The sequence below is a fragment of the Cyanistes caeruleus genome, chromosome 7 (assembly GCF_971803275.1).
Source record: "Cyanistes caeruleus chromosome 7, bCyaCae1.hap1.1, whole genome shotgun sequence".
In the NCBI taxonomy this organism is placed as follows: Eukaryota; Metazoa; Chordata; class Aves; order Passeriformes; family Paridae; genus Cyanistes; species Cyanistes caeruleus.
The window spans coordinates 35,225,628-35,250,122 of record NC_141707.1 but is presented as its reverse complement, the minus strand read 5'-3'; the positions used below and the strand labels follow the sequence as shown (position 1 = coordinate 35,250,122).

General features: G+C 36.6%; 1 protein-coding gene across 2 annotated transcripts in view; it reads left to right on the top strand.

Annotated features, from left to right (window-relative positions):
• The window catches only part of DARS1 (aspartyl-tRNA synthetase 1), a 36,657-nt gene that overhangs the window by 10,960 nt on the left and 1,202 nt on the right, over positions 1 to 24,495 (top strand). For both annotated transcript variants that reach the window (XM_023931383.2, XM_086898699.1), the window contains exons 4-15: positions 15 to 117; positions 7,920 to 8,022; positions 9,298 to 9,378; positions 9,851 to 9,910; positions 17,710 to 17,821; positions 19,241 to 19,375; positions 20,254 to 20,401; positions 21,320 to 21,466; positions 22,447 to 22,489; positions 23,118 to 23,198; positions 23,660 to 23,771; positions 24,177 to 24,248. In XM_023931383.2, the coding sequence (XP_023787151.1) occupies positions 15 to 117; positions 7,920 to 8,022; positions 9,298 to 9,378; positions 9,851 to 9,910; positions 17,710 to 17,821; positions 19,241 to 19,375; positions 20,254 to 20,401; positions 21,320 to 21,466; positions 22,447 to 22,489; positions 23,118 to 23,198; positions 23,660 to 23,771; positions 24,177 to 24,248 (1,197 nt within the window). The remainder of the gene's footprint in view (positions 1 to 14; positions 118 to 7,919; positions 8,023 to 9,297; positions 9,379 to 9,850; positions 9,911 to 17,709; positions 17,822 to 19,240; positions 19,376 to 20,253; positions 20,402 to 21,319; positions 21,467 to 22,446; positions 22,490 to 23,117; positions 23,199 to 23,659; positions 23,772 to 24,176; positions 24,249 to 24,495) is intronic.

Below are 24,495 nucleotides of genomic sequence, written 5' to 3'. Positions count from 1 at the left end.
CTCTTTGTATTCAGGGAAGCAGTGTTTCTTAGTCCTGCGTCAGCAGCAGTTTAATATCCAGGCTCTTGTGGCTGTGGGACAGCATGCAAGCAAGCAGATGGTAAAGTTTGCTGCCAAGTAAGTAAGCAATTATATCCTGTTGTCAGAGTAAACAATGGTGGGAACCAGGACTCCCAAGGGTTGGGACCATTTTCACACATTAACATCAATGCTTCGTTTGTTTTAAAATGTAGTTATTTAAATTGTCAGCTCTCTATTGCGTTGAATACATTATACTGACAAAAGATAAAATAGAGAACAGGCTTGAAATTCATTCTGAACTGCTGAAGCAGCATTCTCTCGCCATAGACAACCTACATTTTCTTCCAAGCTGGCTAACAAAAAGTCTGGCAAGCTGAGCTTAGTGGGCTACTTCATTTGGTGTGTGGTGGTGCTGTGTGTCTGCACATGTTCAGTGTTTTTCTTCTACCAGACGTGCAGTCTAGTAATACATTTTGTACTTAGAACTGATGTGAAGAAGTCCCATGTTGCAAGTGGCTTACTGAGTTGAAATTAAAAGTAGCTTCTGTGCACTGGATTAGTCATATCTACACCTTATTTTTGGCACTAAAATTTTAATTTAAAAAAAATTTGGCAGGGATAATAGACTTGCCATTTAAAAAAATGTTTGTTGCAGCAATTTGAATTCAGTTATTTGGTTTGTTTTGTTTCTAAAGATAAAAAATTACCTTTCCCTTCTGTTTGCATCAAGACTGTGCTTTCAGGTTGTCCTGTAGTGAAAATGTTTGTGTGACAAATATGCTTTATAGTAGAGCTTTAATCATGTCTATCTACTTGTTCACAAATAGAAATGTGGATCAGTTCTGTACAGTTTATTTGGTGCAGAATATGTTTAACATGTGGCACTTGAGTTGCTTCTGTGTAGTTCTTGGCACTACTCTCATGCCTAGGAAGGGAGCCCCCAACTAATTAGTTGCAAAAGTGCTACAGCCTTCAACTTTCAATATGTCAGGGAAGGGAAGGATTCATTATAGTAGAGACTTCCAGAAGCCAAGTTAAGAAGGTTGGGATAATGCTTCTGCTGATGGGGTTCAAGGCAACAGGAAAACAGAACCAGCAGTGTTTGTTTGGCGGTGCTCAGTGCTGGCAGTGCCAGTGTGAAACATGCTGTTCACAGGTGTTTGTGAGCCAAAGTGAAGTGTTCTGTTTCTTCATGAAATGATTTGTTCACTCCAGCGCTTGGAATCTCTAAAAAGAATGAAGTGTATAATGTACTTGTTCCCTAATTCATCTCCCTCGAAACTCCCAACTGTCTGCCTCTACTCCCTTGAGAAACTTGTGCTACAGAACAGTGAAACAACCCTTAGAGTTGTGATGCACTCTCTCCTATTCTCCAGTTTTCTCCAATATCTCTCTTTTTCTATTTTCTTCTTGGTTCTTCCTTCCACAGCTGAATTTCTTACATTTCATGATTGGTAGATCTTTGTGGAGATCATGAGAGGGAAGCTGGTCCTTATGCTATTTTTCGATATGCTGTCTGCTACTTAGAAACCTTCTGTGATAGTTTTTTGTGATTCACCGATCTTCTTTTACTCAGTCAGTTTTCTGCCAGATAAGTGATTTAAATCATGTCATGGAGGTCCAGAGCTAACAAGGAATGTAAATGGTGGAAGAGGGTATCTGGAAGCAGTAGAGGGTAAAGCTCCTTTCTCTTCTGGCAGCAGTGAGCTGCTTAGATCAGGCAGAATCTCATCCTTAGGTTCTTCCCAACTCCCTGTTGCCTCCCCTCTTGTTGAGACAGACTTGAACTCCTCAGAGTAGCCAGACTGATGATGCTTATACTATGTTTTGACTTTTCCTTCTGATCCTTCTTTGGGATAGCATTTTCTAGCTGAATCCTGGTACTTCAGCTTCACTTACTTTGTAGCATCCATGTTTCCCATCCCATTTGTACTTCTGAAATGATAACATGCTCATCATCGCATTCTCTGAGTGGTGTAGCTCTATTAAAGCTTTCTGGATTTTCTTTTGGGAGTTTGCTTTTGGTTTTTTTAACACCATTAGTGCAGTCATCTCCTCAGGATTCCTTCCCACCAACAAACCTGTTTTATTAATATCCTGCCATGCTCTCACTTTTTCCACTGTTTCATCTCCTACAATTCTGTCTGCTGTTGCCACTGCAGCTGCCTTTTGTCCTTCAGAGGCTGCTGCTATTCCCTGCCTGGTGAGTGCACATGGGGTCACTGTGTCAGCAGCACCTGAAGCAGAGCCCCAGTACGTGCCTGTGTTCAGTCACTTCCCTGCTGCCTTTCACCTGCTCTGGAGTGATCCCATTATTTCTAGCAAATGAGGCTGGGCTTAGATGTCTAAAAATAACTATCCTGTTTCCCTGCCTTTTTCAGTGTCTTTTTTTATCATAGACTCACAGGACTGCTAAGGCTGGAAAAGACCTTCAAGATCACCAAGTCCAACGTAGCACCACCATTATATCCTCATTTCCTACATGTTAAATGAGGAAATATACATTTATTGAAAAAAACGTTTAACTCAAATATCTTAAATTTCAATTAAATTTTTAAATGCTTTCACTGATAGTATCTAAACTATATTTTCATTGTGCTATTTTCTCATATTTTCTTAGTGTGTCCACAACTTTGTTTAAAGTAGATTGTAAAATTCTGGATCTTGAATTTTTAATTTTAGTTGATGAAATAATGAGCATTTTTGTACAAATTTTCAGAAATTATAAACAAACCAGTTCCTCTTTTAGATATTGGCACATGGAAACCAAGAACTTTCATCATGTTCTGTGGTCAGCAACATTTATACAATAATTACCACCATTATCATTAGAATGTGAGTTTTTAGTGAAAGATATTTTATAGTGATTCAACTCAGGTTTACAAAGAAATTTCTGTGAGTTTAACCATGGAAAGTTTCAAGTTGAACTTCCAAGACAAATATAGCACAGAGTCAGTTGAGGTACTGGATTGGCAGCTGTGGAATTGCTCTTTTGTCTTTTATCAATAAAAAACAATTCAGCCTGGTCCTGCAAGGGATAATGTGTAAGAGAAACAGTTAATTGTTTCTTTTACACAGCAGAGATGCCAGTTAGTGTTGTATCTTAGTAATTTATCAACCTGCTTTTTTCCATCAAGCGTTGGGTGTGGCTGGTTTTGGTTTTCTTTCTCCTTTTCTATCTCAGAATTGAGCCTTTCCCGCCACCCCACTGCCAGAGCCACGTGAGCTGCTAGAGCAGCTGGGAGAGGTGGTAATATAGCTGCTCAAAAAATTTGCCCTTGCACAGGAAGTAACTAGATGGCTCTTTGTAGTAGACTAGAGAATAAAAATGCAGGAAAGAGATTAAAATGGAGTGGGAGTAAAGTGGTTAAGTTGTATGAAAAAAATTCACAATGCAGATAAACATATGTAAGTTCTTTAGCTAGATAAATTGATAATACCAGGAAGACTGCTGGATATTGCAGAATGTTTTCTTTATCAATTTCTGTTTTTTATATCAGAAGGCTGGAAGAAAATGTCAAATTGCAGTGAAGTTTGCTGGTGACACAGAAATTGAACTGGTTAATAGGGACTCAGGAGTGTATAGTAACCAGGGCTCATTTAGAATAATCACTTCAGTGCTCTTCAGTGTGAATTTGTACCTTTGTGATTGGTCAGATTTTGTGGGTATTCAGGATTAATAAATAAAAAAGTGCAGAGAGAAATGTGAGATTGTGATAAATAACTGACTTGACAGAAGCCTATGCAGTTCCTGGAGTTTTGGAGAAGAGGAATAAAATTTCATTAATATAATATATGCCTGGTTTTAGGCAGTTTTGGAGTATTTTTTCCACTTTTGTTGTCTTTGTGTCTGAATACATGTCAAATTGGAAAAAGTTGATGGTGAAGTTGCAAGAAGAAATGATATATGATCAGGCAAATCTGCCTTATGTGAGACTAAGAAAACTCTTCTATCCTGGAGATATTAGTGAGTGATTTAGATCCCAGTCTGGTGATGCTATGCAAGGTTTTCTGCCATTGGGGGGGGTCTTTACAGTGCAGATACAAAGGTATGACAGGATGCAAGGAACAGAGGATGAAACTAGGGGAATTTAAAAAGGAAATAAAGTGTAGAGTTTTTTTGTGATAATTACTAAAAATGCATTGTGGATTTTTTTACTTAAAATCTTTAAAAGCAGATTGGCTTCTTTTTTTCCCCAGAAGATACCCAGGTTCAACCAAGCATTAGAATGTTGGTAAAGGAAACCAATCATTACATTTTTAGAATGAAGAGAATAAGAGTAGGTGTTTTCCTGGCCTTTTTGTATACAATGTCAGGTAATTTCCATTTTGGGGGCTATATTTGTGCAGACAGGATTTTACAGTTGCTCTTGTTGAGTACAAAATGTTTATATTCCTATTTACAAAATATACTCATTTTTTGAAAGTAAACCACTGCCTTCACTTTTCACTGGCATTCAGATAAAGGATCATTGATTTTTATGTATTAAGACAATTATTTAATATTTTTAATTTAATAATGTATTAATATGATTTGTGCAGTCTGCTTACAGAAAGAGGTTGAAGAAAAAAGAACAAAATGCCAGAATAAGTGTAGATGGTATAGAAGTAAACATTTTCTATTTAAAGTCTAAAAATAACCAAGTTTCTTCCTATTCTTCAGGCTTTTGACCAGGGAAGTGTTGATTGTGATTCACTTTGGGAGGCCAATATAGGGTTCAGCTTGCAACATGAAGCTGTTGATGAAAGATGTTGTTATAAAGACTGCAAGAATGCAATCCTGTGGTTAAAAGGGAAAGTCTTGGCTAATAGACATGCAGCTAATTAAGAGAGACATAAGGCATCTAGTGGACACTTTAGAAACTATAATTTTGATTCTTTTGAACATTACATATAAAATAGTTTCCTATACAGAGAAATTTTTTATTGTTGGACTTCATGAATCTATATACTTAAATAGTTTCTTTTTGGATTAAACAATGTAAAGATGTCATCTGTCTTTTCTTAATGCCTTATGCATCCTACTTTAATTTCTAGTCCCTGGTAATATTAATTACAGATACAAATGTTGTTGTCCTTAAGGGAAATGGTGGTAGTTTGGCATGTTTTTCTGCTACTTGTTCACTTTTGTTGGTGTTTCGGGGTTTTTTTGTTACCCAGGGGAATTTTGTCGGAAATCACCTAGATGACTTAGTCCTGCTGCTGTGGGAGAATGCTTTGCTGTAGTTATGGGCATTTTATTGAAACATCTTGTTTCTTGTTACAACTTGAACTAAAAATGCCATTTCAGTAACATCCTTGGAATTACCTGTTTGGATCAAAGCAGCACCTTCCAGGTTTCTGTAGTTTACATTTGATGCAGTGTTAGGGACTTCAGATACTTCCAGCTCTAGATCTTGCTGAGCATGGCTCAAACAGAACTCAAAACACAAGCTTTTATTTCCATACTGGATTAAATGTCGAGTTGAAATGAGGAAAAGCATATTTTTAAATTATCAAATGAAAGTTTAGAGGTGATGGATGTTTATAAATACAAAGATGGTCACATGCAATAGGACCCTTCCTAGTGCTTTTGTGTGCCCAGGCAATTACTTGAGTAATTGAGTACAGGGACCCACACAATTAGCTCAGCTGAAATACTATTTAATATTTATTTAATATTAAAATTATGGCAGGTGTAATAACTAAGGAATGCTACAGTTTTAAATATGTTCCATATCAAGAAACTTGTTTTAATTGCAACTCCAGTGTAGAGATGGAGAGAAACCTCATATTATCCGATGTGCTAAGCTTTAAAGTTATGCAAGTTTGCAAAGCAATATTGCAGGTACAGTTATGTAAAACTCAGTTTCTTCCTGTATTTTTAACCTGATACCATTTTGCATGTTGAATTCCTTGCACGTTCTGATCAGAGCTCTGTACACACTTCACTAACAGCTCTCATCCATAGGATCACCAATCTAACTATGACTCCATCATACAACACATTTATATTTAACTATTTTCTTTTTCACAGCACAGAGAATTTTCTTCAATAAATTTAAAACATGATTTGCTATTATTAGTGAGAAGGCTTTTATTCAGCAGATTAGAAACAGATATTTTCAGTGAAGACACTGCTATTCATGTCATTAGTGGTGTTTTCTGGACATTTGCCAAAATGTTGACATGGAAAAGGAAGTGGGAAAAATGAGAACTGTTTAGGGAAAAAGAGTTCACATAAGAGTAAAACTAATTCTTTTAAACATTCATGCATTTGAAAAGCAAAGGGAATTTATAATTACACTTAATACTGGTTTAGCATCATATATTCTTATAGATGATCATGCTCTCTTGCATCTAAAGTGCTGTATTGCTTCTACAGTCTGCGTAAGGAGTTTCAGACAGAATCACTTGTAATAGAAAGTACTTGGAAGCACTTGGTGTCATTTCAGTTGCTAAACTAGTGGAGATGGAGGCTCACCCATAACTAAATGGATTCTTATTTAAAGCCTGCTCTCAACATCTACTGTGTACAAATTTAGTTGTGATTTGAGCAACTGTAGATCTTCTAAAGTGTAAATGTACCAGAACATGCTGTTCACAAATTTAATGCAGTACATGGAATTATCTATGGTTAAGCAAGTCAAGCATGTGAAGCACCCTTCTGTATTAACTTCAGAGCAGCTAAGTTCTATCACCTGAAAGTATTACCATAAAAAAAAAGGGTAATCAGCTAAAATACTCAAATTTGGCTTTTTATTTTTTAATTAATTGGAATTTATTTATAGTGATGCAGTTAGGTTTTGAGAATTTGATGCTTGAATTTTCCACAGTTACTTTAATATTATCAGATTGTTCAAGATTTTTGTTCAAAGTAAAAAAAGTGCCAGCCTTGTAAAGTTGGTGGTTGTTAATGGCTCTTTGTTTTGCTGCTTCAGCAGTGGCCAGCTTGTCTGATGACATCCTCACTCACCTCTTATTATTTGCAGTTGAATTGTGGGCCTGATACTTTCCTGCTGTCTAAGGGCTTAGGTGGTCAAGTGATGTACATAAACTGCTTTTCAGCTTTCTCAAGAAGGACTCGCAAATGAAAGATTAATTGTAATATTAATTTTCCTAAAAAGGAAAGCAATATTTTTAGATATTTGACCTCTTGTAAGTTAACAGAGAGACAGAGTGAAAATATATTTCCAGTGAGGGTGAAATTATCTGTAGAAAAGTGCTGGTTTAAACTCCAGTACCTTGAATGTGTAAATAAAAAGTACTCATACAAATTCTTTTCTCACCTCTGACTCTTGAAGATTTTGTTATTGTTTGCTTAGAGCACACATACTTTATATCGTATCTTTGGAAGTCTTTCAGGATGGTGTGTGGTGTTCTAATGTACTGTTAGTGACTGTTAGTGGAGAGCAGCTAGGGTGTCCCCTGTCACAGAGAAATGACTTTGGAGCATCTTGCATCTTTCAGTAACAAGTCATGTAGTTTAAACAAGCTGAACTAGTTTCGATTTTCCCCTTCAGTTCTAGGATTTCCCTTCAGTTTGTTGTTGTGCTGGTGAAGACACATCTTGCAGATAATTGCATCATCTGACACATGGAAGAGTGTCAGTGGCCTAGAAAAAGAGCTCTGCCACTTTTCAGTTTATGTATAAATACACACACAGAGTGGGCGAGCACTGAGCTCAGTCATAATTCTTTCCCTCTCAAGTCTTCCATCCCAGTTTGAATTCATTGTGGCTGGGGATAATTCAGCAAACTCTTTTATTAATCAGTTACTAGATATAAAAGTAACTTCAGATCCTTTACTCTGTTCTGTTGTTCAACAGTCCATGCAAGTGAATGAATGGTGCTCAGTGCTGAGATCGCTGCAGTGTGCAATGGAAGTTACTGAGCTTTCTGTCCTTTCTTTATTGCCAGCATCACCAAAGAGAGCATTGTGGACATAGAGGGCGTTGTGAGGAAAGCACATCAGAAAATCGGAGGTTGTACTCAGCAAGATGTTGAGCTTCATGTTCAAAGGGTAAATTTTTGAGCAAATGGAGCACTGGTTAATTGTTTGATAGATAATCTGTTGGAACTGCCTGTCCATCTACATACATAAACTTTTTCAGTAAGGAATCCCCTGCCAGAGAAATAAACTCCTTTAAGCTACACGTTTCAGTATTTCGTATGTAAAAATTAAACTCTTCTGGTTTTAAAATAGTTGGAGTTTCCCTGTTTTTATCTGCCATTTGAATTACAGTGTCAAGTAAAATAAAGTATCTCACTAGAACAATTTGGCTAGGAAAGCTTGTAATTCTAGTTTTTGATTCTTAACTGCAGTAGACACTGGAATAAAAAGTCTACTTCTTTTTAAGTGCAAGCCAGGAGTTTCTTCTTTATCAGAGTTACAATCTTCCCCTTAGTACAATGGACTGGAATACATAATTCTCACAGAAATAAACTTTCAGTAGCTTAACAGTGTGGAAACTTTTGAAATCTAAAGTTCCTGGAACTTGTGCTGTAGGGCTGGAGGAAGTGTAACTTTATAATTTGTTTAAATAGAAAGCATATTTAAACCTTTATGTAATATCCTTTTCTTCTAAGGGTTTTTAACTAAACTGTATGCCTGTATGTATACAATACAGCTGAAACCCAGTCACCTCAGGAGTAGAGCACAATGGCTATTATAGCAGTGAGGTAAATCTTAGCTAACAGCATTGGGGAAAATCTGCAGATTTTGAAGAAACATGTTTTAATATGTGTGCAGATTATCCTGCGCTTGATTTTTCTGAAAGAACGTCAAATTCACTGCTCCTCCAGGAGCAATACTAGACCATAAGGCACAGCAAGGTGGTTTTCGTTCTCTGATTGTATTTTAGTTATCTCATAAATTCTTGAATCTGAAATAGCTCTGTCAGCTATATTCAGATGATAAACAAATGATACATTAACAAGGAGAAGAACAGGATGATCTTGATGGAATCAGAACTTAAAACTCAGTGAAATATGGTATATTCAGAGCTGGCATTCATGCCAAAAGGCTTGTCCCTCAGGCTGTATGAACTTGCTCAATTTGGTGCTTCCCAGAAGGAAAAAAGATACTTCAAATCTTTCAAGGGGAAAGCAAAAACTAAGCACTTCAGTACTGTCATGAGAATGCACAGTGTATCACAAGTACTGGAATAAAATCACAGCCTTAGAGCAAGCAGGCTATGCAAACTCTGTTTCAAGTCTCTGCTAGAAATACCCTTTTGTAAATCACACCTCCTTTTGAGCAGAGGCTCATGCTATTTCTGTTCTCTCTCAATTTCAGATCTATGTGATCAGTTCAGCTGAACCCCGACTGCCCTTACAGCTGGATGATGCTGTTCGACCAGAAGTGGAAGGAGAGGAGGTGAAAACTTCGCATCCTCAAATGCTTTTTATTGTCTTTGTAGCTGAACAAAAGCATGAAAGCCAAGCAACTTCCTTAATGCGGTGATTCTGGGGGTTTGTTAGGTTTGCATTTTACTTCCTTTGTGCTATCCAGAACTGTGTTCAACATCTCTATGGCTTTGATGTCTGCTGAACTGCAGTAGGAGGTCAAAACCAGAAGGTTTCCAATCTTGTGTGTGTGTCTGCTGCATCCTCATAGCTGGGTTCTGCCTGTGACCTATGGGAGAAGTTGCACCTTAAACTTTGCTATGCTGCCACTTTGCTGTATGATCTTTCTAGAATGATCTAGAAGTTCTGCTGAATATAAAAATAGCCCTTTGCTTTTAGCCAGAAGATGTTTTTGTCCACTGATTTTCTGTTGTTGAAGTTTTGAGTTTGTAGATTTTTTGGATGTGTGTGTATTCACTGTGTGCTTTTGCGCAACTGTTTAGGATGGAAGAGCTACTGTAAACCAAGATACAAGACTGGACAACAGAATCATTGATCTGAGGGTAAGGAACATGCAGCACTGCAGGCTTGCCTGCAAGTGTTTATTTTCCATATTTCTAGTCCACAAAGCAATAAAAGTCCTGGATTTGATGGAATTGTATTGTTGGCCAGAAGAAACATAAACGATGTCGTTTTGTAAAAGCATGGGATTTTTGAATCCTAAATGTTTGCCTTTACTGACATTAATTAAAGAATATACATTGGTAGTTCAAAGGCAAACATTGATGATTTGATGTGGCTGTGTACATCTGTGCTTTTGAGCTGCCAAAGTCAAAGGTGACTGAATAGGGACAATTTAGAAACAACATTTTTTTCTCAGATATAGTTTTGTTATCCAAAATCTGTAAAGAGCTCGGTTTTGAAGAATACGATGGAAGTTCCGGGATTTAACGGGCAGTTGAGGTTCTGTAATGCATGCCTTGCCAGGGACATTGTACCATGCTACAGCACCAATCTTACTCTCTTTGCTTCTTTCACAGCATTAATGTATTTTCCCTTTTTTTCCCTGAAACACCTTTCTTTATCCAGGTCATGAAGACCCAACCTTCTGTGAATTCATAGACCTCCCAAATATTTACCATTTCTGATGAGCAGCAAAATATTCTCTACTAAATTACTTGTAGAACTTTGATTCTTTTTTAATGAAACAGCAGCTAGCACTTAAGTGTGTAACTAACTAAGCATTACTGACTTGAGGCATCCTGGCCTTTTCCTAGGCTTTTGAGCCCTTTTAGGCTCTCCACAATAAAATTTTAATCAACACTGAATGAAGACTGTGCATAGCTTTTTTTTTTTTTTTTTTTTTTGATGCCTGGTACTACCTTCAGAGTTCTTGATAATGGCAGTTTCTCAGTAAATCAATCTTTTGGACCTGAGAAATTACACAAAAAAAGTATTTTATTGGAAAATTAGGAAAAGTTCTGGCACTGAATTGCAGCTTTTTAACATCTGATCTCCTTATTTCAACAACTAAAACTACTTGTGTCAACTGTTTTACTTGTACCAAATTGCTTTTCACTTGACCTTATGTACAATACTGAGTAACTTCAGTCTGTGGTTACTTTTCAGGGTACTCAGTATCTCATCATATTGGTCTCTTAATCTGTCTTAAATTAAGCCTTTAATGAAAAGAATTCTATACTAATGATTGAAAGTGAAAATCATTTGAAGGATCATCAGCTTATGGTAGTGCTAAGGCAGTGTACTGAATTGAAGGGGACAAATCTGGGATGCTTGTACTGCAGGCTTTACTTGAACATCTGGTGATGTGTAAAAATAACCAACAGCACTCCAGAAAAAAACTAAGAAAATCCATTATATTGAAGAACCACCTGTATAATAAACTGAAAGGAGCCATGAGACTCAAAGAGAACAAAGAAATTATACAAAGGGAAATAACATTTAAAAATTCTGGGTGAAAATGGCTTGGATGTATCCTTGGCTGTAATGATGCACTTGAGGGCATCTGCAGAGCAAAGCCTAGGAAGGTAAATAGTAATGGAAAAAGAAGGAAGACTTATGCCAGAATAAACACAAGAGGTGGAATGGAAAGGACTGGATGTTCTTCTGCCCCTGTACACATCCAGTAGTTCAGCATGACCCTCCCAATACTTCTGAAATGTCTGTGTCAGTACAGTAGTAGGGCATTAGTTGTCACTATTCTGCTTGGAGGGTGCAGCTGCTGACCTAAGTGGATGTTGCTGTAACCTCTTCTGTGTCCCAACCACTGTTGGGACACCCTTTCTTCAGCAATGTCTGGCACCTTGTTTTGAGCTCTGAACCTTAACTCTATGTTAAGAAGCTCTTTTTCTCCTTAGCTACAGCAGCTGCTGCAGTGTGATGCTAAGCAGATGTTTCATGCTGAACAGGAATTCAGGTTAGCTTTTTACACAATTGGTAGGAGGATGAAATGTCAGATCTCAGTACCGCAGTTTCTGCGTCTCATCCTCTGCATACACCTGTGGCTGGGTGTGGTCTGGCCACAGCTTGCCCATGATTGAGCTTGGGTGTCTGTCTTGCCTTCCTTCCCTGCTCAGGAAAAATTTCTGTCTCAGAATGTGTCACATTTCTGTGTATCTTTTCTGTTACACCTTTCATTATGTGTTTCAGAACAAAAGCAGATTCTACATGTGTTATTTTAATATTTTTTTAAGGGAGTGCTGAATAAGCAGAAAATAATGAAGAAAGGGGAGATTTCAGAGAAATTTCTTGTGAGAACACATGCATATGTATATATTTGTACATTCTAAGCACTGTTATTAGCCACTGTTAGTGGAATCATGAGAGTAGGAATACAAATAAACCCAGAAAGTAGTAATTGATTGTCAGTGATTTAATTCCATAGATTGGAACTACTGGAGTACAAATGGGGCTTCAAAGAGTCTTTAGTGTTTCAAATGCAGTGTATAAGTAGGCATGTCCTAAGGAGGATTGCAAACATGATGTGTTATCTGAACCCTTGTTCCCACAGCTGTTCCTTCTAGGAAAACCATATCAGGGGTAACAGAGAAAAATGTTAACAGAATAGTTCTAACAGAGATACTGTGATGATCAGTTCCTACAAGTGTGGGAGGAAGTCCAGCCACAGATAAATGTATAAACTAGTTCTGGTTTCCTCAGTGCCCCAGTTTTTTAAGGAAGAAGGAGGTCACTGAACGTCAAAAATAAGGACACTTATTTTGAGAAAGGTTTACCAAACTAAATGCATAGATCTTGGTTAGGCTCAGACTAAAAAAAGTCATTTGTATGCAACTAAAATTATTTTATCCATGTAAACACAGTATTTAAAGTAGTTAAGTAATTAGCTAATTTTAAAGAGTGATTAATGTAGGAGATTAATTAATTGAATAGGGCCAAGTCATGATAAAGCAGAGCTGGGAAACTCAGTTATTACATGAATGAAAAAAACTGGATTTCCAAAAATAGCATCACTCCATCCAGCTATGATGTTATACCAAGGAAGGTTTGATTATGATGCAATACAAGAAGTGCAGTTAATAATAAGGAAATTACATTAGTGGAGATGAAAGATGCAAAGTATGTTGCAAAGATTGCAAGACTTCCACTCTTGTGTACATGTGGAAATAGACTGAGTATTGCAGTGAATTATTAACAATCTTGCATTTTGTTTGCTGACAGAGATCTCTTCGAAGTGTCTGGTAGTTTAGTTATTTTAAGGTTGGGGATGGGAAGTGCTTAAATGTCAAGAGGCCAGGCTACTGCTGTGGTTGTTATTGTGAGGTATGGAGAGAAAGTGGTGATTATTCAGGGCTAAGGGGTTTTGAAAATAATTTCCAAAGAATTATTACTGGAGAAGAATGAACCTGTTCCTGGTGGGTTAACTCATAAAATACAGATCACACCTTTGGAGTAGAAAAGTTAGTGCTTTAGAGAAAAGAGAGCTGGTAAGAAGAAGAAGTCCTTATATAGACTAGATTTTCTTTCACATAACCACAGGTGACTGTGAGGAAACCACTGTTGACTTAAATATCTGTTTTTCACAATGGCTTAATGAAAGTCAAACCACTTGATCATAGAGATGTTTGATTTACCATTCACTTACCAGAACAGTTAAAAAGGGCAAAGTAGAGTACTGACTGTGTTTTTAAATGTTTACTTTTCTGCTGTTCTTAAGTTTCACTGAAGTACTTGATGATGTGTAGACTTCCCATGTCTGTAAGAAGACCTGCAGAAATGAGATTTCATTAAATTCTGTGGTACATGAAAAGTAATGAAGAAAAGACCAGTGAAAAGCTGATTCTTGTAGTTTGCTTCTTAAAATTACCAGTTCAGGTTCATCCAATTTTACATTGTTTAAAAAAAAACAATGAAGAAAAGTCCAATGAAAGAAACACTAATTCTTGGGTTTTACATGTCAGTTTGCCTTTGAAAAAGTCTGAAGAACGAAACAATTCAGATTCACCCAGGTTTGGACCTGACTGATGTCCTTGCTCTGGTTTATTTTTTGTGTTCAGCAGGACTTTTATCTCAACAGTATCTGTCCAAATGTGACTTGAATGATATGCTTTTTGCAGTCCTGTTGCTACAATTGTGGCTACTAATGCCCAGCTCATTGAGACCAAAGCAAAGCCTTTTTAGGGTCAGTATTATCCTGTCCATACTGCTCAGGGTAGAGCATTAACATTAAACTGTGTCTTTTGTAGTTTATGGATGACAGACTGTGTTATGTGGTAATCCAGCTGTACACTGATCTTAACGCACTTTTTTTCCAAATACTCGATTATTTCAAGCTTGATTTCATTGTGTTGGATTCAGTTTCCTCATTGTAAAAGCTGTGTTTTTCCTGACTGAATCCAAGCTGTAATGAACAAGCAAATGTTCAGTTTATTTTCCTGTGGGCAGTGATTTGGCAGTGTGTTCATACACAGTCCCAGTCATTTAGACTACAAACTCCATGTTCATATATTCTTATACTATAATACTGAAATTTGAATAAAAGTAGACTTCAGTCACCTTAGTGTTAAAAAAGTTATTTCAGATAAATTCTGTTTCTTAACAAAACCTTAGTTTGTTATATATATAGTGGAGGAATTGCAAAATTAGTTACATGACTTAAAATAACGTATATTACTTAAAAGAGTACAGATTATATTATTTAGCCAACTACGTATTTAATGTTCCTGATGGAAGACAGGTAGCTACAGCAGGCAAACAGAAAAGCAAAAATAAGGGGAGAGCAGAACAAATTCTGCAGCTGATGTGAGAGTAAAAAGAAAGTTCACAAGTTCTCCTGTCTGTGCGTTGGTCTCACCTCACTGAGATATGATCACATTGGTGTGAACTGCCCTCAGTTCCACTGAAAAACATTTGGCAGCACACATGGCTGTTGTTCTGACACTGCAGCTTGTGCCAAACAAAAAGTGATAATTATTTTTATAATCTCACAATGCTCAGTTTTGTCATTAGTATCTTCCTTCATGGCAGCTGAATAATAAACACACAGGTGAAATTAGACTGAGGATATGACTGAAACTCATACTTCAGTATTGTTCCCTAAACTTTTCTTCTGCTGTCTGTAACAAAGGTGATTATTGAAAATAATGCATTTTTCTGCAAAATTAACTTTGAAAACTGAGTTAAAACATTAACATTGTTAACTGCAACAGCATTTGTGTCATAAATTTGTTTCTGTTTCTGATTAATTCTTGAAACAGTATTGACTGTCTTTGCCAAAGTCTCAGGTAAGATAGTTTGTCAATATGTATGTGGAAGGGTTCCTACTGGAGTAAACACTACACAAATAGAATGCCATGGCAAAATCTTATTTTAAGACAAAGGTAAAAAGCAATTAATTTTGACAGCAGTCTCTTTAGCTTGCTGTATTGTACCTAAGTATGGAAGCTCATATTGTGACTATGTTACTTACCATTGTAAAAACGTTGCTATATGTACCAGCCTCTCAGTTACTGAATTATTTTCTTCGAATGAATTTGTTCTCTTTGTGTTCTGAACGTCACACCAGTGCAAAGCACGTTATTAAATCTGAAAAGTTCTTTCTCCATTTTTAAAATCCTGGAAATTGTAGTGGCGCATAAAACTTTTGAGGTCATTGATTTGACTCCAGTGCAAATTGTTGGATGCCGTTCTTTATGAGCTTATCTCAGATGTCTCGTGGGTGTGTTTAATTCTTACAAGAAGGCTGCAGTATCACAAATTCCCAACAGTTATCCATGTTGTCAGTCTCTGAGTGAATGGACACTGAAACGCGGCCACCTTTGCTGGAAGAAGAGTGGTCTTGTCAGATCTAATTTAAAGTATGGAGAATTGCTGCTTGGTTTTGGTCTGCAGTTAAATAAAAGCTTCAGTGTCCAGTTCTGTGAATTTGGCTGCTTTCACAAATGCTGTTTCTAAGCATAACTTATCGTTATAGATAGCTCAGCTTGTCCTTGCCCTGCAATCTGACAAAGGACTGGAGCTGTTACTGCCTGACAAACCTTTGCTACTGAAGAGCTGCGTTAGATATTGACTGACTGTGTTTCTGTGCACAGTTTTAGGTCAGACCATGTAATTGCTTTCAGACTGGGTTTAGCAACTGGTTTTCTTTTTCCTGGGGCTGTTTGGCTCACTACTGCATTCTCACTTGCTCTGGCATGAAACTGCTGTTGGTTCACACCAAGGGTAGAAGATATTTTATAGCCATATATTGTTTCTATCCTGATTTATGTTGATGTTACACTTCTCTCTTAGCAATTTTAGATGTGTCTAGTTCATCAAAAACTTTGTTGAGAAACTTAAATGTGACTTAAGGTTGTCAACTTTTTCACCTTTCAAGTAGGAGATAGTTAAGAAGAAAAAATCCCTTTGAATCATCCTGGTACTTGGATGTACTGCCAAATTATGCCCTTAACTCAGGCAGAGTCTGATTGTGGCAGATGTCTGTTTGTGGGCGACCAATGTGAAAAAGGTGAAAAACTTTGAGGGTACTTTTGTAACTTGCTCAAAACCTCATTTGCTTCATTTTGAACATTTGGAATAGCATCTGTGGTCTGTCAGACATGTGGTTTATCAGACAGTGAGAGCTGCTATTATTTACTAGTCTCAACCACTTACCCACCTGAAATATTTCATTGGTCAGCTAAAACAGCAAATAACTCCAAACAGCTACAGATCTCCAGTATTATTGCAGTTTTCACTTTGGGTTTATTGGTAAAGGGATGTCTTTATCTTGCAGAGATGATGGATGTAGCTTTATTTCAGTGTTTCTACTGCCTGTCTGTCTAAATTTGGCTGCTCATATAATTTGTTTTGGTTGGAGGTTTTTTGTTTCGTGGTTTGGTAGAGGAGTCTGAAAAATCCCACAAGACCTTTCTTACCCTAACTGAAGAGCTGGGTGCTGTTCAGAAAGGGAAGTAAACAGTGCTGTGACGCAGGTTGTCGTAAAGAACCGTTCTCTTGCTCGTATGCAGGAACTCGTTGGTCTTTTTGTACCCTTTTAGGTTGCTCACTGTCACATTTGAGGTGCTGAAAGCACAAAATCAGATACGGCTTCAGTGCTGATACCTCACAGTCTTTGCTGCAGTCACTAAGGTGGTTGTTTCATTCTTTAGGCCAAAAGTGTTCCAGGAATGTTTAGTGTAGGTATTTGCTAACTGAGATGAGCAGCTCAATTGTGTCATGTGCATAAACAAAATTTTCAATTCAGTTAAATCTACTTCTGTTTTCAGCTAAATTTACTTCTAAAGTAAGGTGAAAAAAAGACAGAACTGCAGTTCATATCTACAGGTGTTACGTGGGCTGCTTAAATGTTGGAAGTGTAGACCTTGGGGTTTGGATGTTTTTGTGGCAATGTTATACATGGTTAACATGTGGCTGTGTTTTTACATGAAAAAACATTCTATTTGGTAGCCTTTCACAGACAGACATTTCTACCTTATGTAAGTTATTAATGGCTTTGCTTTTATCATGCACTGTGTATCCTGCAGCTGTTCTAGTTCAGTGTGCTGAAAGCTTTTTAATAGATTTAGTGCTTTTATTCAATTTCTTCTGATAAAACCTTTATTTGCAGGAGCACATCTCGTAAATCAGGTATTTTTTTTTTAATGTAGAATTTGCCATAGTGCCTCGTTTATAACTAAATATGCTATAAATTGAAATTAATAATTTCTTTGGTTTCCTTTCCTGTTTCCTTCTGTGTAACAGACAATTATGGATATGCACTTCTCACTTTTTAGGCAGATACAATAATCATGTATTCCTGAGGGAAGGAATTCAGTTGTCCAGAAGAAGTAATGGAGTCAGGAAAAACTAACATAGGATTCATTATTTTATCTTCTTCTTGTAGACCTCCACTAGTCAGGCAATCTTCTGCCTTCAGTCTGGTATTTGTCAGCTTTTCCGAGAAACTCTCATTCGCAAGGGATTTGTGGAAATTCAGACTCCCAAAATCATTTCAGGTACTGTATATGTGATCCAGCAGCTACAGTTGTGCTTCTTTTATAGTTTCTCAGTGTACTTGTATGACAAAAACTCAGTAAGTTTTTATTTAAAAAACATGTATTTTCTTTCTAGCTTAGATACATTGTAGAAAAGTTGCAGGTGTCAGAGTTGGTCTTTACTTTTCTCCTGACGTAGGCTATTAAAAAAATCACAAGACAAATTATATATACACACTTGATTTATGTAGTTCGCAATGCATATGAATGTCTAATTCTGATCATATGCATTATTCTTCAAATCAGTGTTCTTTGTGTTGAGCACTGCCTGTTCCATTCTCAGTATTAAAAAAAATCAGTCTAATTTAGATTAAAAGCCGATTCCATTATAAAGATGTTGCAACAAACATATGGTGTAAAATATAATGCCTTTTTATGGCACAATTTGTCACTTCTTTAGCCATGAGAATGTGGCAGAATAGAAGGTGGTAGACCTTTTTCTTTTTGGAAATATGGAATAACAGCTTCAGTGTTAAAGTCTGAAATGTAGACTTTGTTTCTATTTCTTTCTGTTTCTATTTCTTCTGATTTGCTGTATTGTTTTCAAAAGTCCAGTTGCTTGATGTACTGATGGAAGTTTTTCTTCCATCTTGTTTGTGCTCTTTGAGGTTTTGTTGATGCCACTAAGATACATTGCATTTAAAATCAGAGCAGAACATTTGTGTGTAACACATTATGTGTTGTTACATTATGTGTTACATTACTGTGTTATTGTATGTACATTCAGTTTTTAAAAGTTACCTGTGTTAGGCCACTGCACCTCTCACGTCACACGCTGGGAATTGGCAAGGTGAAGTGGTGCAGTTTTGGTAGGTGTAAGGGAAAGGCTTGTGATCCTTGTTCCTGCCTATGAAAATTGCCTCAAACTGAGAAAAAGCTTTGTAGCTTTGGCTCATGCCCTTTGGTAAATCTGGGATTGGCTGTGAGAGAGATTTCTGCTTTCAGTTAGAGAGGATGGTCCTGGCAAAACAGGATATGCGCTTTGATCTGAGGTTCTGCAGTGAACCCACGGCAACCTGAGCCACTGGCAGTGATTGACAGAAATGTGGGGCTCCAGGTAGATGTGTTAGTATAGATATGTATTCTGCTGTTCTCACTCTAAGGTGAAGGTCAGCTCTAACAGTAACATTTTAAACTACCCCAGCTAAATTTGCAGATTTTCAAGAAAAGGTGTGACAGTCCTGAGCTGTAAAATTTACCTTGGCATGAATGGATGGATGCAAAAATTTTTCCTCTAATACACTTTGAAGAAAAATCTCATTCTGATCTTTAAATGTAAGACAAATAATCTGTCATTTTACCTCTGATTTTTTACATTTTTATTTTAATAACCACTTAATTTTATTTCAATAATTCCTTATAAAAGCACTTGCTTTCTAGCTGCCAGTGAAGGAGGAGCCAATGTGTTTACTGTATCCTACTTCAAAACCAGTGCCTACCTGGCTCAGTCCCCACAGCTGTACAAGCAGATGTGTATATGTGCTGACTTTGAAAAGGTTTTCTGCGTTGGGCCAGGTAAGAAAAGCTTTGCATTATACAGTGTGTGAAGTGTGCCCTAGTGGCTTTTAGCAGCTGTGGTACAAGTGAGATAACACACACACACACACACACACACACTAAAGCTTTGAAACGTTTCATTTGGTGTAGTTTCACTTGACAAACCAAATTTCAGTTGAGGCGACTGCTGACAGTAAAGTTGACAGAGAAGTTGCTGTACATGTACCAAACAACGTTACTTAGAACAAGCTTACTTTTACCTGTCAGTAAACAATAAAAAATTAATAATTTCCAGTCTCATGCTCTCTTTCTCAAAAGCTGATTCAAACATAGCCTCTTAAGGTGGCAATACAATAGTTTTCTTCAAAGACCTCAAGTTGTTTAAAGATACCTAATCCCTAAATGCTGAAAACAAGTCAATAACAGTGTATAACCAAAAAAAAAACCCCGCAAACAAATTCCAAGTAATTCAGAAGGTCTTAAATTTCTTGTTAATCACTAACAGATGAGTCATGGTTTATGGGAAGATGTGTTTATATTAGACTCATGTACCCATCCCAGAAGACACACACGTGTACAAGTCCACTTCCTCTGAAAAAGGCAGTTTTCAAATCTGAAAGTTCTTGTGTGCTTGAAAGCTTGTCTGTTTTTTCCCCTTGCGACTTAGTCTAACCAGAGATCCTGCCTCTCTGTGGATTGTGTCTGTCTTGTATCCTTTGAGCACCACAGCTGCAGTAGTGCTGTCACTGTTAAAAATGATGCCCTGAGGCTGCTAGTTATATTTGTGTCTTTCAGTGAGAGTTTTCATGTCTGTCTAATACTAATGACGATTGTTATTTTTCCAACTAGAGTGATGATTTCAGGTCAGTTAGAAATTCTGTTGTTTAATTTTACAGTATTTAGAGCTGAGGACTCCAATACCCACAGACACCTGACTGAGTTTGTTGGTCTGGATATTGAAATGGCTTTTAATTATCACTATCATGAAGTGGTAGATGAGATTGCAGATACCCTGGTGCAGATATTCAAGGGGCTTCAGGAAAGGTAAAAACATTTCCTTCTTTCAATGAGCAACTTTGTTTGTTTGACATCTCTTGAACTGTGGAATGAAGTAGGCAAGCCTTTTATCCTCAGTTTGTTAGATAATCATTGGTAATCTAATTTACAACACAACTTTGAAACATATTTTCACTTTGCTCTTAGCTATTTCTTTGTGCCTGACTTCTAAAGTTCACTCAAGCCATAGGCCAGTAAACTACTTTTAGCATCTCCTGGAGTATGCTGGCTTGTGCCAAGAAACTTGCTGTCTGCTCTTGAAAGGACTTCCTAAGAGAAAAAAATCCATCCTTAATTAATGTCCTTTTTGTGCCACTACTGGTAAATGGTTCTATTTCAAAAGTTATTTTAATATTTACTATATAAGAAAGTTTTCTTAAATAAAAAAAGATTGTACCAGCCTGCATTTCTTCCTTGATAACAACAAGGATTATTTTCCATTATTCACAGTCTAACTCATTAAAAAACCAGGCTAGAAGTTTAGGAAGTGGTTTCCATTTGCTTAGAAATTATACTTTTGCCAGCAGAAATGCAAATCTTTGTCTGTCCAGAAGGAAATTTCTTGTATGTATTTGGATATTACTCCAACTTTTAATTCAAAAAAGAACCTAGGTAAATACTGCAAATCAAAGGGGTGATTTCAGTGTCTTTACTGTGAAAATTCGACCTAGACGATTACTTCTTACAAAAGGGATTTAACAGAAGTAGTAGTAAAATATTAATGTCAGTGAAGTAGGTGCATTAACTTTGTTGGAACAATTCATTACAGAATTTCTCCAGAAGTGGTTTTAATACAGTTTTTATGTTGCAAGAGGGACCTCTTGTGGCAAAATCACAAAATCATTATTACATGCAAGTTCTTGACTGTTGTGTATTTGGCTTCTGTTCTTGTTTCTTTGTCTGTAGATTCCAAACTGAAATTCAGACGGTGAGCAAACAGTTCCCTTGTGAGCCATTTAAGTTTTTGGAGCCAACTCTGAGGCTGGAATACCGTGAAGGTGTGGCCATGCTTCGAGAGGCTGGTGTGGAGATGGGTGATGAAGAGGATCTCAGGTACTTGGCAGGACATAACTGTGTCAGTCTTGGGAAAGTGGTAGTGAAGTGTCAGTTTTGTACTGAGCACCTGACAGCCCTCAATAAGGACCCACAGCTTTTAGAGGAATAAATAGCAGTTTTGTCCAGATCTCTTGACAAGTAAATGAAAGGATGTGAAAATAATCCTTTCTTTTAACGTAGACTCTGAAATATGACAGAAAATAACTCACAACAGAAAGTGAGAATGGAGGAAAAGAAGTGTTTGTTTGTCCAGCAATTGCAGTCCTTCATGTGATTACAACATGTCTTTGACTAGAGAGTAAAAGATAAATAATAAAAAGATTCTGCTGCCTTAAGGTTTTTCTTTTAACACCCTTCCATTTCTTCCTTCCACCTCTCCGGAAAATGATTAAACAATCTTGATGAATTCCCATTGATTTACTGAGAGATGGTTTAATTAGCAGTTTATATATAAACTTTACTAAAAACATTTAATTCATTAAAACAGTTCTGTTCTTTCCCATAGTATATCCAGCACCTTTAGGGTACTTATGTGTGATTTTAAGTTAAACCATCTGTGCATCGAATAAAGTTTCCATCATAAGAGTTTGATGGAGGAAAATCATTTTGTCAATGACTGTTCATGTGTTTCTCACTTATTGTGTCATGCACAAGATGTATGGCAATAGGAAATGGAGTACACAGTTCTTTAGTAATCACAATATGGTAACTAGGAAGAAGTTACATTGAGAGAATATTCTTAGGTACCAGTTAATTTAAGGAATTTCTAGGACCAATAAGAAATATTCAGAAACAAATAAATATACTTTATTTCTGCAATTTCTGTATGCACAACCCAAAACAGTCAGAAAGAAGTACTAGATTTTCTAAGGGTCAGGGTGCAGCAGCTCTGTAGTTTATAATCTTTTGGGCTTTGTGAAGTATATCACGAGTACAAGTTTAAATCACTTCATTTTAATGATGATAATCTTTTTCAGCACACCTAATGAAAAGCTCCTGGGACGCCTGGTAAAGGAAAAGGTAACAATTATTTTAGAGTAAATAAATTTGTCACTGAATCTTAAACCTGATATTGTAGATTCATAGGGTTGGTGTAAATACTTACATTTAAACAGTATCTCAGAACATGCAGAAATTGTGAAGAGTTGGTGATTACCATTTTTTAATTGACTGCATTCCCATTTTGGTGCTGTGTATTTCATCTACTGTCAGTTTTGTTTTTGTCATTAATAAGCAGTTTCAAACAATTTTCAATTTTTTATATTTATTTCTATCATACATTGTACTGAGGACACCTAACAGGCTAGTATGTTTCAAAGCCAATTCTTAGGAGACTTGAATAAACACCCAAAAAGACCAGAGTCTAGAAAAATCTATTGGAGAAGATGAGATCTTTGGGGGAGAAAAAAAAGTACCTGTTACAGCAACACATTTTACTGCTCAGCATTTTTAAGTTTACACTAGAAAAAGTATTGAAAAAATGAGAAAGAATGTACCACTTTTATTGATAACTTAGACAATATTGTGGGAAGCTATTGGGAATTTTTTTTAAATTCTATTTCAAAGATTCACTGGTTCTGTCTTTTTCTTGTAATTTGTTTTTTATGTAATTTTCTCTTGTACTAACTGTTCTAAATTACTTACTCAGTACGACACAGACTTCTATATTCTTGACAAATATCCTCTTGCTGTGCGGCCTTTTTATACAATGCCAGACCCAGCCAACCCTGTAAGTAAAATTCCTTGTTGTTAATGGGGTTTTTTTTCTTTTTTTTTTTTTTTCTTTTAGTTTAAATTACTTCATGTAGGGATAACTTGATGATACAGATAAAATGTATTAATATGGCCAGAGATCACTTAGTTCCAGCCTTACTGTAATTAAAATTATGATAACAAGATAAGGTCAGGGTTACATGACTTGTCAAATGTTTTCAGTTACTCTTCACTGGTGAAAACAAATCAGAAAGAAATGAGCAAAAACTAGGAGAGCTTTATGAAGAGATCTCCATGGTCAAACACTGTTGCCATCACTGAAAAGTGGCAAAAGCATTCTTCCAGGGCAGCAGACATATTAGCAGAAATCAGGCTTTTTTTACAGCATTGGATATCAGAAAATTATGTTATTGAGAGGTAAATATTTACAAACTATGGAACTCTGGTAGAAGATAAACTCCTTTTCGTTGTTTCCAGAAAACCTCTAACTCATATGATATGTTTATGAGAGGGGAAGAAATCTTGTCTGGAGCTCAGAGAATTCATGACCCCCAGCTGCTGACAGAGCGAGCCAAGCATCATGGCATTGGTAACAAGGCAATTTAAAAGAACATAAGTCATTACTTGATTTTTGTCCTTTAGAGGAAGAATTTGGGGCAAAATTTGTTATATGAGTGGTAAAATCAGAGTTGTTTCATTCTTAATGTTAGAAATGTTAATTAACATGTTTAACCATCTAGAGTGGGGTATTAAGAAACTAGTGAGTCTTCCAGCAACATCTTGTTGAATAGTTTTTAATAAATATTAATAAAATTATATAACAAAACTGTTACAGTCATTAATTCTAGATAGCTCTGGACAATTTACATATTCAATGAGTAAAGCCCCACTGTTAGTTTGTAATTTCTTTGTTGTACATGTAGTCCTGAAGTTATTTGTCTGTTTGGCTTGGGGTTCATTAAGCAGGTGAAAAAACAATATTTTTCTTTTCTAGATTTGGAGAAAATAAAGGCTTATATTGACTCTTTCCGGTTTGGTGCACCTCCACACGCAGGTGGTGGAATAGGTAAGTATCTCTTTTTTGTTTAGCCTGAGCTTAACTTACACTGCTCAGTACCAAGCAGAGTTCAGTATAAAATTCTGAATAGTGACCTTATTAGGTAAATTTGTGGGGCTGTTTATCCTGGAGAATATAAGGAGAGAAGCTCAAATTTAAGGATCATCATAAAATAAATAGGCAAAATACTAATGGCACAGTCTGGCGAGTTTACAAAGAAGGTTATCCCAAGAAAAAGTGCCATCTCACTAGCCAG